Genomic DNA, 20,753 nt, shown 5'->3' on the forward strand with positions numbered 1-20,753 from the left:
CTATAATAAGAAAGTCTTCAACTCATCCTTCTTCCTCCCACCCTCAGTCCTAAACATCTCAGTTCATCTGGTGTCATGACTTTGTATTTATCCTTATTCATGTCTAACACACCTAGTTCCCTCAAATGAACATAAATATTAACATATCTTAAACCCAAATATAGTCAATTACACCGATCCACTTAAACTGTGATTTTCTCCTAATCCATTCATGATTGGCATGGAGAAAGGATTTTTTTTTTTTTTAACTTTACCGTAAGAGTGCTAAGAGAATAGACAAGGAAACAGAGATACCTCTTCTTGGAGACATATTTCACTTTTCTCTGCTTGACAGCACATCTCCACCAGGTGAGCAAAATCCACAATAACTGATTGGAACTGCATCTCTGCTGCATATGGTTCCTGCTTCACAAGGTTGCTGAGGAGTCTGAATAAGAAATGAGTGGCAAAAATACAAGCACTCCCTGAGTTCTAGAAGGCCAGCTTGCAAACCTGCCTTGCTTATTTAAAGCTGCATACCACCCATGCCTTTGCATAGCTCTCACTCTTAAGTTTACAGGCCCTGAAAATGCCCTGATGTCCTCATAGTTTTCACAATATCCATCTCCATCTTTTATTCAACATATTTTTCTTCAAGCACATCTCATCAATATAACTATTATATTAAATTTAATTACCTTTATGTGATTATTACTAGGGTAAATATTATTTTCTATTTTTATTACATTGGGTGGTAAATAGGTTATACAATAAATTAGCTTTTCCTATAATATTTTGTTATGAACAACATTTATTCTAAACAACTAACTTCCCAATAAATATTACAAGTATAACACACCTGGAAGTTGAGGGTCCCTTATATGTTATTAATAATAAAACCAATACACTAGTTTGAAACTTCAGTAGTTTGACAATCATCTCAGATTTCCCTCACAGAATGAGTTTCCCCACAACTATATAAACATCGGTGTTTCAACCACTTCGAATATTTAAAATTATAAACTGGTTTCTGTCTCTCTATTTAATAAAATAGTATCCCAAATCTTCCAATGTTGTCTTTTTTTTTTCCTTTACTGATCAAGAGAGATTTAACTACAAAGAAAACAAGGCACGAAGGGTAGGGGAAATGTACATTAATCCATATTTTATTGCTTACCCAAAAACCTTCACTTACTCTTCATTTTCAAATTCACACTGATAATACCTAGTGGCCTAATTTGTACTTGAATAAGTATAAAAGAAAATATCTCAAAGCTTTAAGTAGCTATTTCTATGACACTCTAACCCAAGGGTCTGGCAAATATTTTAGCCTTTTTCAGCCAAGAGGCAAAATTGAGGATATTATATAAGTACTTATATCACAAGACAGAGAACTCCAGGCCCGCCCCACCCCTGGGGTGGGCTGCCCCAAGTGGCTGGCGGGCACAGTTTGTGCCAGTTGCCATCAGCTGGAAATGATGGTAAAGCGGGACCAGCCAGTGGGGAAGGGGGCGCGCGCCGATGTCTCACTCTGTGCCCCAGTGACACGCCCTTTTCTTCTCCCCGCACCCCGCTCTCATTGCTGGGCAGCTGGCCCAAGGCAAGGTGACTCTGAGTCGCTTGACTCCTGGACTGAGATGCCACCCACCCCTCTGCTGCCCGGCAGTCGTCAACAGTGAAGTCCCCAACATGCACGTGGCACCAGCGTAGGCACTGGGCAGAGCGAGCTCGGTCCCAGGCGGGGAAGGCAGGAGCGAAGCCGGGAACAGAGGCGAAGCAGACGCGGCGCTCTGCAGCTCCCAGGCTTAGCTTGTTCAGGCGGAGCCCGCAGGACCTACAGAAACAGCCCTGGCCAGATGGCTGTAGCGTGCTGACCCCATCTAAGCAATCAGATATTTAGCTTAACTTGGTAGCGCCCTGGACATGCCTCTGAACTTCCCATTTCAGCTCCACCCTCTCCCACCTTCCCCCCAACCCCCAGCCTTGAGGATAGACAGAGCTGAAACAGCAGCCTGACTGAAGATAAGGAAGCACAAGCCAATTTTCTTTTCGGAAACTACTACAGTGATGAGGTGGGTTTGAGAAGCATGTAATCACTGCATCTCTGAGCACCAGCAAGACACAGTCAATAGAAGCTAGGAGATTTTCATTAACTCTGTGTTTGCCCCTAATCCTAAGACCTGGGAATTTAGAAAAAAATCAGAGAGGGGACAAAGACATATGTACAAAAATATTCATTGTCACAATTTATGATACTTAGAAACTGAAAACAATTTTCATGCCCAGAAACAGGGACTGGTTAAGTTCATTATTGTACCCATATACTGGAATATTAAAAAACCATTAAAATGCTGTTTTGAAGAATAATCAGTGACAAAACTGCATACATTACCATTTTTAAAGCTACATTAAAAATGATGACAACAGCCAAGATCTTTTAGTATCTTGATACTTGTTCTGTTTCAGACAATGCGCTGAAAATTTATAAATGTTACCTCATGTAATGCTCTCTGTCACCTCCTTAATAAGGCTCTATGTCATCTCCACTTTGCATTTGTAACACTAGTTTCAACTCCTTGGGAATAATATACATCTGGGCATATATAACAAGCCAGTGAGGTGAGTCTCCCTCCCAGAAGGCATGAGGATTGAGAACTACTTTCGAGAACTCGTCCTGAGACAAGAAGTCAGGCTCACAGACTTCCGCCCATTAAGAAAGGTCTGGTCAGTGGAAGACGGGAGTAATTCAGTGGTTCCCCAGCTGGGCCTCCATTACACTCATTTCTGAGTTATATGGAATCAGGATGACTCTTTGAAAGGGGGCTGTAAGAGTGCTTTCATTAAAGTCCTGCACACCGTTAAGACATAAGCAGCACTGCCACAGCACCTGCTAAACGTGTACAATCCTGAGGTTTGGGGGAGGTATTATTTTTTCCTTACAACAAAACATAAAGCTACTTTGTCATCAGTTGAAAGGGATCCAGTCTGCTGCTGAGCAGGAGACAGCAGTACCTGGAGGGCATGACTGCTCCCAGTGGCACAGGAGTGGTGCCAAGGATCCAGGAATGCCTGGAGAATTCCTGCGGAGGGGGAGGGGCAAGGGGAGTTTCATAAGCTCTCCCCTGAGGATTCTGAGGATAATTGCTGGAACTGAAATTCTGTACAAGCAGGTAGTAGCAAGAATGTGCAAAACTCGCATTATTATGTATTCAAACCATAGACTGATGGACAGAGGGCAATTGTGGGAGTGTGCGCTTGTATACAGATATGGAATTATGTATCCCTACACTCTACATATATTTATAATGGGTATCTCTGCAGTGTTGGAATAAAAGTATTATGTTTTTCTTCTCTTTTCTGTATTTTCTAAATTTTCTGCAAAGACTATGTATTACTTTAATAATAAAGTAAATCAACATTTTACAAAGAGAATAGTATAAGCATTCTTTTTTCTATCCAACCATTCTGTACATATTTGATCTTATTTTAAATTATGTTTTATTATAGTTGAGATATGTACATATTCAATTTTCCAGTTAGACTTAAACTTGATCCCACTTGAAAGAAAACACTGTGCTTGTTTGTATCTCTCTATCATTCAAGTCTGTATGGTTATGTATGATGTATGGTCAAAACAGTTGATACTATCTTTGAATAATAATTATCAGTTTTTAACAAATTAATTATTCAAAGTGAGAAATACAGGCTACTTCCCATTGGAATTTTGGTGGTTTTTGTCTCAGAATATATTCCCCCACAGATAACAGTATTGCTATGATGCTGAAATTCACTAACCAACCCATAAAAGCATAGGACAGCTTCAGTCCCATGTTACAGAAACTAACCATCATGAGTACCTACACAGTGAGATTACCCCATTTCCCAGCACCCACTGGGGCTTCTATGGTCTGGCCTAGGGGATTCAACACCCCAAGTGGCCAAAGCTGGTATAGGAGGGGCACTGGTTTTACTGTGAGTTCATGCAAAATCTGGACTTCTTTTTCCTTCCAATGTCATAAAAAGTGCACAAACTTTGCAGTCAAACTTACTTCGGCTCAAGTTAGGACCTCCACTCACTAGTCTGTGTGATGATGGGTAAGATACTTAACCTCTCTGACCCTACTCTGTAAAATGAGAATTTGAACACCTACATTGCAAGGTTTTTGTGAGGACCAAAAATAATACTACATTAAAGGGCTGAGTACAGTAACTGGCATACTGCAGGCACTTAATAGTGTCAAAGATAATATGAATAATTATATTAATTATTTCATCAAATTATGGCAACGATAATGAATAATTATAGTAATAGCACAACTTGCAACTTTCGTTTCAAATTATTGGTTGCTTCCAACCACAGTCTCCCTTCTCCCTGACTCCCACAATAAATGGTACATTGTCACAGCTTCTCACCTACTTATTCATTTGTTCACTCAGCAAGTAATTGATGAGCATTTTTATAATTTCCCTGAGGGTCTGAGCTGTAGACTTAACAATAATAGAGAAACCTAGCGGAGGAGGTAGGAAGGCTCCCTCATATATACCCTTCTTCTCTTTCCTCACAAGCTCTGGGATTCCAATTGTCTTCATGGTTTGACCCCTCCCAACCCCCCTAGTCTCAGCCCCAAAAGTTTCTCTCCCCTCTCTCACCTATGCCTCAGACACACCCAACTATTCTGCTCTCTCCCCTGTCCTGCTGAGTCAGCTGGTTTCTGGATGCACGTCCCTAGAGGCACCAGTAGAGGGAACACTTGCATGACCGCTGAGCTTCCAGATCAGGTGGCAGCTGCTTACCTAAAGCACAGGGAGCTCAGCTCTGTGCTCTGTGACGACCTAGATGGGTGGGATGGGGGGCTGGAGGTGGGAGGGAGGTCCAAGAGGGAGGGGATATAGGTATACATACAGCTGATGCACTTCATTGTACAGCAGAAACTAACACAACACTGTAAAGCAATTATACTCCAATAAATAAACAAACAAGGAGAAACACTTTCACTGTACTGGGATAAGTAAGGGGGAAAAAGGGTCCCATTATGAGAATGCAGGTCTGGGAGTGAGATTTGGAGCAGAGGTATCAGCAGGTCATGGTACCTTTCCTTGACAGTCCAGATATGAAGGCTGCCTTTTCTACAGCTGGGGACTCTGTGCCATTTGGAAGCTAGGCCCCCCTCCCTTATAACGACTTGCCACATACCTGTGATCTGCTTGCAGTGGGTTTATCTCTCCTGTCCATTTCCTCGCACCCACCCAGCCCACCCCCCGGATCTCTCTACCTATCAACCTAACTGCTGTTTTAAAACATTTCCCCTAATTCTATTCATTCCTTTAGTTTTTAATTTTTTAATTTACCTCTTAAAATATTAGATCCTACTTTTAATCCTCAACACCATCAAGTTGTTTCCAGCTTTTCATTTCAATGATATTAATCTTTTATTTTCATTACATTTATTCACCCTTTCATTTAAAGCACATTCTAGTCTTTATATACTATCTTAAGTCTTAACATTTCAACTCTGTATTTTTCTTAATTGGATTTTAAATTCTTTTCCTTTGAACTTCTATTCTCTTTATTTCCTCTGTCTTATTCCATGACCTCATTTCTGCCTTCTCTTTATAATCCAGCTGAATTTTGTCTTTCCCCTCCAAGAGCCCCTTCACTTGTTTTTTTTTTTTTTTTTCTTTTTTGTGTGTATGTTGACTTATGCTATGATGATCAGTCAGAACTATATAGGGGTGAAAGCCATGGAGAGAACCCCTACCACTTCCCAGGAAATCAGAGAGCTTTGTCCAGCCCAGCCTTTGACTCCCAATATGTATACTCCCAGAATATTCTAGAAATCTCTACATTAGCTGTCTCTGTGTTATTGCTTTCTCCATACAGAAAACACAGTGAATTCCCTAGAACACGGATGCTTCCTAATATTTCACACTTTCCATTATCTAGCCCTTACATGAAGAGTTTCAAGTATTAAAAATTATCACCAGCATTATAACCCCTTGATTAGGGCACACTAACAGCTACATGTTGGTAGTTAAGCATATGTGCTTTGAGCCAGGTAGCTTGGGTACAAATTCCAGTTCAACAACTTATTTACCTGTTGCATGATCTCATACCATTTCTTCTTGTCTCCTTAGCCTCAGTTTCCTCACAATTAAAATGGGGTAATAATAGTATCTACCTCCTAAATCTGCGGTAAGGATTTGGTGAGATGACATACATAAAGGGTGCCTATCTATGCCAGAGAATTTCCTCAAGAGAAAGCAAAGCCCGAACTCTAAAAATAAAGTATTATCTTCTCACATCAGCCTGGGCTAAAGAAAGAATGGCTAACTAAGTGTTAAAATGGTTTTTCGATGTTTACTGGAAAGGTTTACAGTCTAGTTTGTGATCAGCTCACCTTGGGAACTGAAGAAAGGACCTCAAGGGTCAGTTGGTCTATGAATTTTAAGTACTGTGATAAAACAGAATAAGTGACAACCTTGCGCTTGCTGACCACGGGAATGTGTTTATTCCCAAGGCAACAAAAACTTTGCCTCACTTGGCAAGGTGATACTGTTGGACTAATAATATTTAGACTCTCCAAGAGCAAGTCTTAGAGTAAATAAATTAATTAGAAGTAAGCTACCAACCATTTCTAATGACCTTGGGGGAGAAGGAACCATGAGGACGAGGACCTGCTTTCTCCCGAGGGCAGGATCAGGGGCACGTGAGGAGGGTGTGAAGAGTGGGTGGGCACTAAAGGGGAGCTGTCCCACTGCCAGGAGGTGGAGTGCTTTTGATGCATTGTGTTGATTCAGGGTAACCAGAATATATATATTATATATATAAACAAAGATCCTTACTTTTGCTTTTCGGTTTGTAATTCCTCCTCCTGAGCTCTGCACAAGTCCTCATTAAGGTTGACGACTTGGTCACAGGATAAATGTGGAGAAATGTAAGTTGCATCTACTTGCAGATCATCAAAGCAAGGCTTCCTGAAGGCATACGAGTCATCACAGCAGTGACCCACGCCGGCATTGATAGGCTCTGCCTCGTGTCTTCTGCATAAAGCTCCAAGAATTAGCTTTGCCTTCCCCAGAAAAGAATTAAAATAAGAGCCATAAGGTTTGTGGTCATTAATATTATTTTTTTATCCATAGAAAAGTATTCTCAAATACTATTGTCTGCTCATTTGGCCTGGATTTCACTGCCTGGGAAAGAGCAAGTGTCAGGTGAGGCCTGGTTCTCAGCCTTGTCCTCCTCTTCCTGTCATCCTCAAAGGTGAGTTCCCTTGGACCCCACCTCCCAATTCCTCCCCAGTGTGCAGTTTATAGACCAGTGTTGACTTGAGGCAGGAGTTTCTTATGCTCCATCCAATTAAAATCAAGTCTCAGGTCAACATGACTGCTAATTTGACCCAGATGCAAGACGGATGATTGCACTTCTAGAAAAGCTCAAATCCAATGTGTTTCTGTGTTTTATAACTGGACATCTGTAACTACCGCAGAACTTGGTATGTGATAAATCACCTATAAACACTTGTTGAATTAATGAAAAAGTGAATAAATGAATGGTGAAAGGAATCCCTGGATCTTATTTCAGTTGTCTCCTTCCATTTTCTTGTCTCCTTCTGGAACAGTCACCTTGCCTTGCTCCCAGGGTGTGTCTGATACTTATCCTGATGTTGTCTGCAAGGCTGCCTGTATTCCCCTCTGAGTATAATGACCACACAAATTCCCTGTCACTTATGTATGTGGGGATGAAGTGACTGAAACCAGTGAGCAGCAACATTTAATTTATGAATTTATTGAAGTAACCAAAGAGATCACTTAAAAACAAGGTTTTAGGAATATAAATCAAGAGTTCCCCAAGGAAGGCATGATTAGATAATAAAAATTTATAATAAAATAAAAGGAAGACAGAGCTGGATAATAAAAAATTTTAAATCTGTAACCAAAACAACTATATGTTATCAGAAAAAAAGACTAACTTAGCATAGAGGAGATGCTCTACCAAGAATATAGGACAAAGAAAGCTGTCACCAAACAAGAATTCAGTAGCGTTAAAATATACCACTTGAGAGAGACCTAGAGATGAGCATCCAGGTCCTGGAGTGATGTTCTCCATTGCTAGGAGGGAATAATTCATATCCCTGGAAGAAATATCCCTCAAGACCATCCCTGCCCTTCCTCTGATTCCATTTGCATGAATACCCATATCCTAATTCAACTTCCCAAGTAATGTGATTCAGGGAAAAGTGTAGCCTAGTTATTAGACCCAATTATTCTTGACAATGAGAAGACATTTCTCACTGTAAATGAATACCTGGTATTCTGTCTAATGAAGGTAACACTTATAAGTTTGATGTAAGATAACAGAAAATATAAATATTTGGTCTTTGACCCTGGTTCCTGACACAAAGGTCCTGGTATGCTTATAAATTGCTAAGTGATAAGGGCATTAGGAGCAGCTTTTGTTCTAATGAGATGACTCTGAGTGAGCTCCTGGGGGGCTCCTGGCCGGGGGCTGGTCTCCAGAAAGACCGAGCCATGATTAGAAGCTTGGAATTTTTAGCCCCACCCCCATGCTCCAGAGAGGGGAAAGAGGCTGGAATAGAGTTAATAATTGGTCATGTCTATGTGAGGAAGCCTCCATAAAATCCCAATAGTATGGGGTTCAGTGAGCTTTCAGGTGAGTGAACACATCCATGTACTAAGAGGCTGAGACACCCCAACTCCACAGGGAGCTCCTGCACTTGGGACCCTCCCAGGCCTCACCCTATGTATCTCTTATCTGGCTGTTCTTCTGCATCTTTTTCATATCCTTCAATAAACTGGTAACTGTGTTTTCCTGAGTTCTGTGAACTTCTCTAGAAAATTAATTGAACCCAAGGAGGGGGTCATGGAAACCTCCAATTTATAGCTAATCATTCAGAAGCACAGGTGACAACTTGGAATTGTGATTGGCATCTGAAGTGAGGTGGGAGCAGTCTTGTGGAACTGAGCCCTCAACCTGTGGGATCTGATGCTATCTCCAAGCAGATAGTGTTAGAATTGAGTTAAATTGTAGGATTCCCAGTGCTTGCTTTGGGGGAAAAAAAAAACCCACACATCTGGTGTCAGAAGTGTTGTGAGTATGGTAATCCTGTGAGAGTAAAGGAGAAACACAAGAGGAAACTGGGTGGTTTTTTCCTACACTTTTGATTAGTATGAATTAGTCTAAAATCAGCAAAATCACTTTTGTTGACTTGAAAATCCAGGGAATAGACCTTGGGATATGATCCAGGCAAAGGTCTGGTGAATCTGACATCCCCAGTGTTTACAAAGTGATAGTCTTACCTCTGCTGCTAATCAAAGACAGTTGGCATGAACTGACCAGAAATAAATTCTCTTAAGGACAGAATTATTAGGTTCCATTGACAATTCATAGACGTGTCCACCAACATGAGACTGATTGCTGGGGCTTGGAGTTCAGAACTTTTAACAACAGACAAACATGCAGTCGAGGGTGTGCTTACCGAGTTCTCCATGCAAGCAAACTGTTGCTCGTCATTCAGTGGACAACATTTGGTGGCAGCAGCTGCCATGTTCTTCGTGAATATAACCAACTCCTGAGCAGATAGTTGTGGGGCTTTCTTAGTATAAAGGACTATGAGCCTGAAAGAATAATTTCCTCTTATTCCTGGCAATGGCAATGTGTCCAAAATGAAGAATTCTACAAAGTCTTCTTCAATGTCTGACATTGTCTCTGATGTGGGATGAGCAAGTCATTAGATTGGTTTTAAGTCTATCCTTTTAGATCTTGACCCAGTGGCTCAATGGCTTATTCAGTATACCGAATTCCCTTTCCACCTCACACATTGCTCCACTCTGATCCATCTTCTTTCTACTTATGAAGGATACTGTGATAGCTAATTTGGATGGCTGCAAAATCAGACTCATAGTCAACAGCTTCTGAAATAAATATATGCACGAGCCATTAAAGCATGTATTGGTTGTCTACGACGTGTAGGAATAGAAGCCACAGCAACGATCAGGAAACATGTCCTACTCTCATGGTCTCACACCCCTGGGGGTGTGAGGGAGATAGAGGAGTACAATCAGTGTAATGAGAGGAATAGAGAATGCTATAGGTGCACACAGAACAACATCTAATCCCATCCCAGGGAGGTCAGGTAGGCTTCCTAGAGGAAATGACATGTGAGCTGAGATCTGACAATAACTAAAAATGAGCCAGGTGACGGGGAGTGAAAGTAAGAGGGGAGCATTTAGAAAGTCACTGAGTGTGATTTTTTTCTTAATTAGGGGGGATTGGGAATTGGAGAGAGGAGAAGGAAGAAAGCTTAACTATAGAATCAGATTTACGTTGTTTTTAAGATAATTATGGTTGCTATATAAAGAATGGATTGGAGGTGGGCAAGAGGCAAAGTGAGGGAAGAAAAGTCCATGCCAGTAATTCAAGTGATGGCCTGAACTAGGAGAGTGGTAGTGGGAACTGAGGGATATGGAGAGAGATTTTAATGAGAAAGACTCTGAAGAACTGAATTTGAGGACAACAAAATATCAGAATCATTTATTGCATTTATATTATAATGGAGTTAGGAGAAGAATTTAGCTATAACATCTAATGAAATAGTCAGTCTAATCCAGTGCTTCTTAAAGTGTGAGCCCTGGATTGGCAGCATCCCCTGGGTACTTGTTAGAAATAAAAATTCTTATGCCCCACCCCAGATTTACTGAATCAGAAACTCTAGGGGTGGGCTGTATTTAACAAGTCCTCCAGGTAATTTTGATGCACTCTAAAGTTTGAGAGCCACAGTCTAATCCTTAAGCTAGACGTTAGCAATTAAACACAACAGTAAAAAAATAATAATAAGCCAAATATTCTAAAACAAGAATAATTTTTTTGGATCCATTATTCTGGACATTTAATTTAAGCTCAATATTATGGGACACTAAATCAAACTGAACTTTTCCCCAATACTCTGCTTCTTTTTTTGAGTAGAGTTCCCTGTGCTATACAGCAGGTTCTTATAGTTACCTATTTTATATCTGTTTGAATTTTAAGATCATTTTATCAAAACACACACACACACACACACACACACACACACACTAAACTGTTTGGATTTTTATTGAAATAACATCCATAAACATGTCGTGCTCTCCACCTGGTTTTCTGCATTCAGTTGTATATATAAATTTTTTTGAATTTTTGAATTTTATTTTAATTTATTTTTTTATACAGCAGGTTCTTATTAGTTATCCATTTTATACATATTAGTGTATATATGTGTGATGAATTGGGAGATTGGGATTGACATATATACTCTACTTCTTAATAGACCATTACAGTAAGATCTTAAAGATAACTGAAAATTGGCTTTTTTTTTTTTTTTTGATATCTTAATCTTTGAAATACAATGGGATTTACCAGGCTCTCTGCACACAGAGAGTTACGTGTGCTCCCTCTGACTAAGGTAACTATTTATCTCTACTCTTGATGGTGAAAATACTGTATTTGCTATACTGACCTGACTTGAAACTGACAAAGAAAACCTAGATTAGATTTCTGTTGCAGCCTTGACTCCAAATTGCATGCAAAGCCCCAAACTAAATATCCAGGTGAAGGGTAGAGGGCTCCTATGGGATTGCAGAAGGGCAGTCAGGATCTGCTGGCTCCCTGACCTCGGGGCATTGATTGCAATCTGGAAACTGGCCTAAAAAGCAATGTAAAAGCACCCAAGGTTATGTGGACAACTGTCTTATCAAGACAAAGATAGCTAGGTTAATTCTGAACTGAGTTTTTCCTTGGCCTCTGAGATTTTAAGGTTGACTATAGACTCTTAGCAACTCTCAGCAGCAGAAGTCAACAAAAACTCACGAACAACCATAAATCTGGACAATATCTTGGAAGCATACCTGTCATGGAAGTTACTATCTCCTAATTTCTCATGTAAATCACACTGATTTTTCACATGCTCATGGCTTTCACGAACCACTCTTTGAAACATCTCTTCCTGAAAAATAAAGATAATCAGTGTTTATCTAATGTTGCAACAATATATCTTGAGGTAAGATTGCAAAACCATCTTCTGTAATAGTTTAATGTGACTGTTTTACTAAACCCAGGGTTTTATTTACTTAGTGAGTTTGGAAATGTTGAAACAACACATTTTGCTGAAACAGAAATGGCCATGTACTTTGTGGAGAAAAAAGTGGGACAGCAAGATTGATATTTAGTTTCCTGTGGTATGAACTCATTTATGGGTTTAAATGGCATATTTTACAAGCGTAAAGCTAATCATTCATCAAGCCAAAAAGAGGTCCTTAAAAGTAATTTATAGCTCTAAGTTTAATTGATCAGAATGTGTGTGTGTATGTGTGCATATTGGTTATTTTTAATAATACAGCATATTAATGTAAACAGTACAGATATAGAGATATGGATGTAGGTATAGAAATATAGATACATATTAAGAAGTCATGGTTTAATAAAAACAAGTACCAGACGTGAACATAGTAAAGCACTCCACAAATACACGTTGAAGGGAATCACATGGAATTCTCAGAGCTAAATGAAAGTTCAAAGAATTCTTGAACAGTGCAAATAAAATTCCAGTGGGAAGATATGAGTGACCTTGCAGACTTAGTTCTTTGGTAGGAGCACTGGTTATCTTCTTAAGTAATCAGACCCAGTCCACCTGATCCTAATAAACAGTATTTGTTATAGTAAAAATTTTACCTGATTGGCAAACTGTTTGCCTGGATTTAACACTTAGCCTTGCCCTTACTGCCTGTGTGACATTGGACAAGTCACCTGAACCTTCTGAAACTCAAAACTCATCTATAAAATGTAGCTAGTACTTATGCCATTACCTATCTTACCAAGCTGTTGTGAGAATAAAATAGGACACTTGTTGTAAAGTTACTTTGTAAACTCTAAACATCCATGCTCCTGTAAGGGGCTATTATCATAATGATGATTGTGGAGTCTACAGGTGATGCTATGAAAGGGTGCTAACCTACAAAAGACTAAGTCGCCTTCATTTAGCCTTCTCTCCGGGAACAGGAAGATGCTAGGTGTACCTGCTTGAGCTCAAACAGGACAAGAAATGCCTTCGTCCTCCATCCCCACCTCTCTATAAATACGTAAGCCACTAATTAGCATAACAAAAGCCAGAACCACCCGGTTCCTGGTAAACTGTGGATAACAGATCGTCTGGTCAGAGATTTGTAAGGCAACCGGCTTCTTCCATGTCGACTACACAACAGGAGCTGCTGACTGTGAACAGTATGATGTCTGGCCTGAGATAGGGACAGTTTCCAGGCCTGCTTGGTGGAAACCGTCAACCTTCCCCCACCTTAATAGGCTATGCTTCCATGCTACCTGCTACCATGCCAAGCAAACTTTAAAGAGAAGATTGCACAGAGGTGTTTTCATAAAACACAGAATCTATAAGGCAGTGACTCACACAGCAAGTTGCTGCTGTATAATGATGTGGCCTTTCGTTTAGACAGAAATCAAAGTTTTTGTGTAGTGCTTGCGGTTAGAAAGAACATGCATAATCATCTTACAAAAGTACAGCACTACTAACAGCACTGGACTTTTCCCTATGTTTGCAATCACTTATGAGAAACAGGTTTAAGAAAAAGCATTTACCCCATGACTATAGCATTCCAGAGGATTTTCTAATTTACAGCATTTTCCCAGTAAGTTTTGATATACTGTATCCACTCTTAAAATCACTGGAACTGCCAACTCTGGATGTCTTCTTGAATATTCATAAAGAAACCTGTAAGCACATGAAGCATATTAGAAAGTAAACACTAAATTTCTGAAGCCATAGTTTTCTTTCAAAAGCCAACTATGACCATGAAATTTATTCAATATGTTAACTGACTTTAGGTATTTGAAAATCTTGGGAGGCTGGCAGGGAAGTTTTATTGGTTATGTGTTGAGATAAGGAAACCAAATCAATAAAATTACGTGATTTTTCCAAAGTTACACAGTAGTGAGTGGCAGATTCAAACTTGAACCTAAAACATCCTGATAAGCTTTAGTTCCTGGCTCGGGGTCTCTCCTTACTTTTACTAGAAATTCATTTCAAGTGTTTGCGTGAGAACATTTTCTTGATGACCTTTGAGGCTAGATTTTGTAAATATTACAATTTTTTATAAGACTGTGCTGACTAGGTATTAAATAACCACCTTCCCCTGTTTTCCACATAAGCCTTCAAGCATGAGTTGTCCATAATCTGCATATTCTTCTGGGTTACAAGAAAGAGAAATTTGGACTCTAGAATATTTTCAAAGGAATCATAGAATTGCAGAAGGGGCATCTGAAGTGATCTTATCCAACTGCCTCAGTTTACAGTTGGAACCCAAAAGTCTGGGGAAATTAAGTGGCTTGAACTGCATTTCAAAGCTGAAGCATGACCAAGCTAGACTGGAATTCAGGTCTCACAGCTCATAGTCTAACGTAATTTCCACTAGGAAGTTGTGCCCATCGACTTTTTCAATACTAAATGCAAGTTTAGGGATAAGTGAGTTCAGGTAGTGACATTTATAAGCCAGTGTCAAATGTAATTTCAGAAATATAGCTAAAGTCAATCTACAGAAAACTTTGAGGAAAATTCAAATTCTTATGTTTTGTTAGAATTTAGTTTGCTCCAAATAATACTTCACAAAGTGACTTTGGAACTATTTCAATCATTCAGTAATATTGTCTTACTATTATAATATATTGAAATCCGTTTGCTTTATGCCCAAAATAATTTGCACTTCTGAATGGACACCAGAGATGTTAGAACTCCATCTCTTTAATCTTGAAATGCCACACTATGGCTTTGATAGTAGGCATTAAATTAATTAGAAGAGTTGGCCAGGCAAACCAATCTGAAAGCCTTACTTAGGGATGACTAAGTCCCTCAGAGCAAAGCTTGCACACACTTGACGCTCACCGTGTTTTTTAAAATTCCTATATTAGTTGTCAACATTTAAAAATCAAGAGACTTCCAACTTCTCTCAAAATGCAGTTGATCCAACGACCCAAAGCCTACATTCCCGTATGGTAACAAGTAGGTAGAGCCAAATAGTAGCTGCAACCTTGGACTCCACAAGGCATCTCCTCTCAGCCATTTAACCGTTCACTCACATCACTGGCTCGCCTCTGTCATCATTCAAGTTTGCAACCTCTCCCAAAGAATCCATAAATACAATATCCCATTACTAAGATTTTACAGAAAGCCATATTACTCTTGTAGGAAGTCATCTTGTTTGTCAGTGAATTGTTTGCATACAAACTGGTCTTCTGTAAACCTGCTAAGTGGCAGGGATGAGGGATCAGGTTCGTCATTTTCTGAGATGATAATGCATTCCCCTCGGAATGGTTCTGGCAGTTCACAACATGGAGTGATCTTGCTGGATAGCGTAGCCTGTTTAGAGCAGGTATAGTTCATAAGCTGGCTCTATAAACATAAAAGAGCAGTTATTTTTGATGACTTCATTCTGAACTTATTTCTTTTTATTGTTATTAGTAGAAAACCAGAGAAAAACTTGGCATCTTATATTGCTTTTTCCATGGCAAACTGAGAGACCAAAAAGGTCATTTATAGTGACTCGTTCTAATAAGAAACCTTCTCTATTTGACTTTACTCAAGTGTCACAAGTTCTTTTAACATATCTTAAAGAACTTAAAGGGAGACAGACTGTATTATTGTTTTCAAGTTTAGCCCAACAAAATACAAATGAAGATTTTTATTACTTGCTACCGTTGTTATCGTTCTGGGATCCCAGTTTAGAAAACATTTTGTCTCTGTCATTTTCTATACACATTACTGTAATATTACTATAAAACTTACATATTTACTTATATATACACATACAAAAATAAGTACATGTGTGTATGAACAAGCTAGTCTCTATACTTAAGGAACTCACAATCTAGTTAGAGAGTCAAATAATTAAACAACAATAATAACACATTATAAAATAAATTGTTAGAGAAATGCACGTATTATATTTTGGAAGAAAAAAGAGAGACTGGCAATCCAGACTGGATAAAGGTCAGAGTGAAGATCTTGAATGATTTGAGTCTTGAAGGACAAATAGAAGTTAGTTGGAAACAAATGGAGAGGAAAAGCTTACTAGAATTATCCATATTTATATATAAATAGTCTTAGAGGTGAAGAACATGGCATACTTGGGAAATGATATATAGGACATTTTGAGCTCATTGGGAAAATTTAGTTGAGATTAAGATTAAGGGATCAGGAAAGAAGAAGAATGTACTGAAGATCTAGATCTGAGAGTGGTAAATTGAAGCTGCATTGTGAGGTCAGGTTGAGACCGATAAAGGAGAGTGTGTCCATTATTTAAGAGACGGGCCTGCTCTCGGTGGCTTAATAGGATCCAGTCTGTTTCTTTCTCAATAAAGTCCTATTGAGAAGGGGAGGTGTATTGCCTCCGGGCAGTAGTTCTGAGAACCAGGCTGACAGAGGCACTGTCATCTTCAACCTGTAGATTCTAACACTGACCTTAGATTGGGGGTTTTGGACAGGAGATTCTATAGGCCAGGCCTAGAAATGACATAAAGCACTTCTGACTAGGCTCTACCTAGTTGTGAGACTGGAGTAAATGTCGTTTTCCAAGAACTCTGTCTTGGAAAAGAACAGTAAATTAAATAGTCCCTTTGCAAAACTAATTACTTAAAGGAGAAAACATATATACATGGGGGGAAAGGAGGTATAACTACATAATTGATGTTTTTAGTTATCAAATAATAATATTGTCATGTAGAACTCTATATTTCTAAATGAGAAAGTGCTAATGAAGGAGATTTTTAAAAGGAAAATGTATATTTTAAAACCTGACAAAAATAAGTACAGTTGATTCTCATTATTCACAGTAGTTATAAACACTGAATTCGTGAATATTGAATCATCTGCCCTAGAGGAAATACAGAATAAGTTTTCTGCAAGTCTCTGGCCACATTTTCGTCAACAGATCAAGACATAACCTTAGTTTGTGTATGTTTCTGTTTAAAAACACCTTATTTAATATAGAGTAGCCACCCCTTACCGACAGGGGTTACATTCCAAGACCCCCAGTCAATGCCTGAAACTGCAGATAGTACCAAACATTATATATACTATGTTTTTTCCTGTACATACATACCTATGATAAAGTTTAATTTATAAGTTAGGGACAGTAAGAGATTAACAAAAATAACATAATCAAATAGAACAATTATAGCAATATACTGTAATAAAAGTTATGTGAATGTGGTCTCTCTCTCTCTCTCTCTCTCTCTCAAAATACCTTATTGTACAATTTTAATGCCCTTTCCATCTTAACTAAGCACTTATCATGCACTGTGGCCAAAACTTTCGCAGTTTGAGGTGTGACAGCAAAACTAACAGGAATTTCTTTTTCCTTCTTCACGATTTCACAGATAAAAGATTTGTTCTTACCATTGATCTTAGCAACCTCAGCATTGGATTTTTTTTTCTTATTCCTATTAAGTTGAGAACTTTCACCTTTCCACTTCAAGGATACACTTCACAGCTTGTCTTTGGCAGATCCAGATTGCCAGCATCACTACTCTTGTGCCATTGTTACGTAAAGTAAGGGTGACTTGAACACAGCACTGTGATCCCAGGAGAGCCAATCTGATAACCTATATGGCTGCTGAGTGACTAATCCCCAAGAAACGCTGGACAAAGGGATGATTCACGTCCCAGATGAGATAGAACAAGATGGCACAAGATTTCATCATGTTACTCAGAATGGTGCACAATTTAAAACTTATTAATTATTTCTGGATTTTTCTGTTTAATATTTTCAGATGAAAGTTGACTGTGATTAACTGAAACCTCAGGAAGCAAAGGGGGCAATAAGGGGGACTACTGCATATTGGTGATTTATTCACATTGAACTCATAGCCACCAGCACTGTTCCTCATGCATGAACAAAGCTTATCTAAAATACATATTCTAAAATAGAACTACCATACGACCCAGCAATCCCACTACTGGGTATATACCCTGAGAAAACCATAATTCAAAAAGAGTCATGTACCAAAATGTTCATTGCAGCACTATTTACAACAGCCAGGACATGGAAGCAACCTAAGTGTCCATCGACAGATGAATGGATAAAGAAGATGTGGCACATATATACAATGGAATATTACTCAGCCATAAAAAGAAATGAAATTGAGTTATTTGTAGTGAGGTGGATGGACCTAGAGATTGTCATACAGAGTGAAGTAAGTCAGAAAGAGAAAAATAAATACCGTATGCTAACACATATATATGGAATCTAAGGGAAAAAAAAAAAAAAGGTTCTGAAGAACCTAGGGGCAGGACAGGAATAAAGATGCAGACATAGAGAATGGACTTGAGGACACAGGAAGGGGGGAAGGGTAAGCTGGGACGAGGTGAGAGAGTGGCATGGATATATATACACTACCAAATGTAAAATAGATAGCTAGTGGGAAGCAGCCGCATAGCACAGGGAGATCAGCTCGGTGCTTTGTGACCACCTAGAGGGGTGGGATAGGGAGGGTGGGAGGGAGATGCAAGAAGGAGGAGATATGGGGATGTATGTATATGTCTAGCTGATTCACTTTGTTATAAAGCAGAAACTAACACACCATTGTAAAGCAATTATACTCCAATAAAATAAAATACATATTCTTTCCACAAGGCACATCACAGCTTCTAGGAACACTAGACAACACTTCAGAACTATACTCGGGCCACTTTAAACACCTAACTCATCAACAAAAAGCACAGAAATGCAGAAAATGTGGCACTAAATAGACTGCAAAAAGAACACCTATTCACAGTATGACAGCTACAACAAGAAGGCAGAAAGCATCACCTTGTTCTATTGTAGCTGGAACAGTGCACATCTGGCAACTCAGGTTTCCACTGCTCTGAGCATGCATAAATCTGGGAATGACCACAAAGTGCTGTGAGTATTGATTTGGGGGTCACAAATAAATTTTGGCATGTAGGTGAATTCTCAAGTACAGAATTCATGAATAATAAAGACTGACTGAAAAAATGTTTAAATAAATCCATAACAAAAGAAATGGAGAAGTTGTCACATCAGTTTACATCTCCATCCCTCCTCCAGTTTCACAGACAAACCTTCAGAAAACAAGTAAGCTACAGTGCTATTTAAGTTATTTCAGAGAATTCGAAAGGAAAAAAATTCTAACTCATCTTTTAGAAGTTATCATAACTGGATACCAAAACCTGATAAAATATGTGCCAAAAAAGAAAGTTCTAGATCCATTTCACATCTAAAGATAAATGCAAAAATGTGACATATATATATATATAGAGAGAGAGAGAGAGAGAGAGAGACCATAGATATAGTAAAATTATATTGACTTGAGCAATGTAAAGATGGGTAAATATTAAGAAATCTTTTAATATAATTCATCAATGGATAAGTCAAACAATAAAAATCAAATGAGCATCCTAAGAAGACAAAAGAATATTTACTAATGTTCAGAATCCATCCTATTTAAAACAAAACAAGACAACCTCTAAAACAGAGTGTAACATCTCAACACACAAAAGTATCTTTGTCAAGCCAATAACTCTAAACCTGTTTCTTTTATAGTCTAGAATAAAACAGGAATGCCAGAACTATCTAAAGTTACTTTATATTGCTTATGAATACTATCTAATACAATTAAATAACTGGAGATTGTTCTAGCATTCCTGTCATAGTATAGACCATAACAGGAGCTGTTCTAGAGTTACCAGTTTGGCATGGGTATTGTTTATGTGTTAAAGGATTTTAGAGATTTTTCTTTTGTTTTGTTTTAATACCTATGGATAGGTTCCAAAGTTCCCTGTAATTTTCACCTAATCTTCATGCAAATAGGATTCTGAGAGCCTGTCCTAAAGAGCCAGCACGACTTCTAAGTGTATAGGATAGTATTGCTTCCAGTATGCGTTGAGATTCTTGCCATACGGGAAGTAATCCAAGAAGCAACTTTGTATTGTCTATCTCCAGGATGGAATTGGCAGTAGCGGCCACCATCTTTCGGTCAAGCTGAATGCGGCACTGACCAAACAATGGCCAACCGCGATGGCTGCCAAGGGAAAGCTATGGTCCGACCCCAACTCTCTGTTCCACCAAAGTAGACATTTGAGGACTTAGAATCTTAGGGGTTCTACCGAGTGTTCGATTCAATGATTCTTCTATTTTAATTGATTTTGTTACCCACATTCCTTAATCTGTTGTGTAATGGTACAAAAATTGTTGGGGGTAAGGATTCCTGCCCATAAGAGTCATAGATTTCTCACTGAAATCATGATTGTAGTCTGTCTTTGTTTCTGTTTTATTTTTTATCATGATGAAAAGTATTCAATTTTCAAACTTGTAGAATGAATAGGAACATACTTGTAACTCGTGATTTACTAAAACGTTATCAGGATTTTAACAGCTACAATTTTTTCCTTCTCTGGGATTTTGAGACTTTACATTTGGACATGGGGCAGGTGAGTTCTATGCTGTCCATGCCCCAGCCCTTGTCCCTTGATGCCACATCTTTGCTTTTGGTGGTTTCTTCTTTCCTCCAGGCTGATAAGGCCGGAGGGTATAGTTTGCAATTCTAAGACTTGCTAGAGATTCAAAGATGAATGAAATACAATCCCAATTTGGAAGAAAATTAGCAGCCAGCTCTAAAAATTTAAGAATAAAAGAATAAAGTAGATAGAATGAGGAAGGAAGGAAGGAAGGAAGGGAGGGAAAGAAAGACAAAAATT

General features: G+C 38.8%; 1 protein-coding gene across 9 annotated transcripts in view; it reads right to left on the reverse strand.

Moving 5' to 3' along the window:
* LOC103007378 (alpha-fetoprotein-like) overlaps nt 1–20,753 on the reverse strand; it is a 100,894-nt gene that overhangs the window by 67,887 nt on the left and 12,254 nt on the right. For all 9 annotated transcript variants that reach the window (XR_009008392.1, XM_057547027.1, XM_057547029.1 and 6 more), the window contains 6 exons: nt 15,217–15,428; nt 13,622–13,754; nt 11,881–11,978; nt 9,477–9,615; nt 6,823–7,049; nt 295–427 (listed from right to left, as the gene is read on the reverse strand). Coding sequence is in view for 8 of the 9 variants with exons in the window: in XM_057547027.1 (XP_057403010.1) it covers nt 295–427; nt 6,823–7,049; nt 9,477–9,615; nt 11,881–11,978; nt 13,622–13,754; nt 15,217–15,428 (942 nt within the window). In the remaining variant the exon portion in view is untranslated. The remainder of the gene's footprint in view (nt 1–294; nt 428–6,822; nt 7,050–9,476; nt 9,616–11,880; nt 11,979–13,621; nt 13,755–15,216; nt 15,429–20,753) is intronic.

This window comes from Balaenoptera acutorostrata, chromosome 5 (assembly GCF_949987535.1).
Source record: "Balaenoptera acutorostrata chromosome 5, mBalAcu1.1, whole genome shotgun sequence".
Lineage (NCBI taxonomy): Eukaryota > Metazoa > Chordata > Mammalia > Artiodactyla > Balaenopteridae > Balaenoptera > Balaenoptera acutorostrata.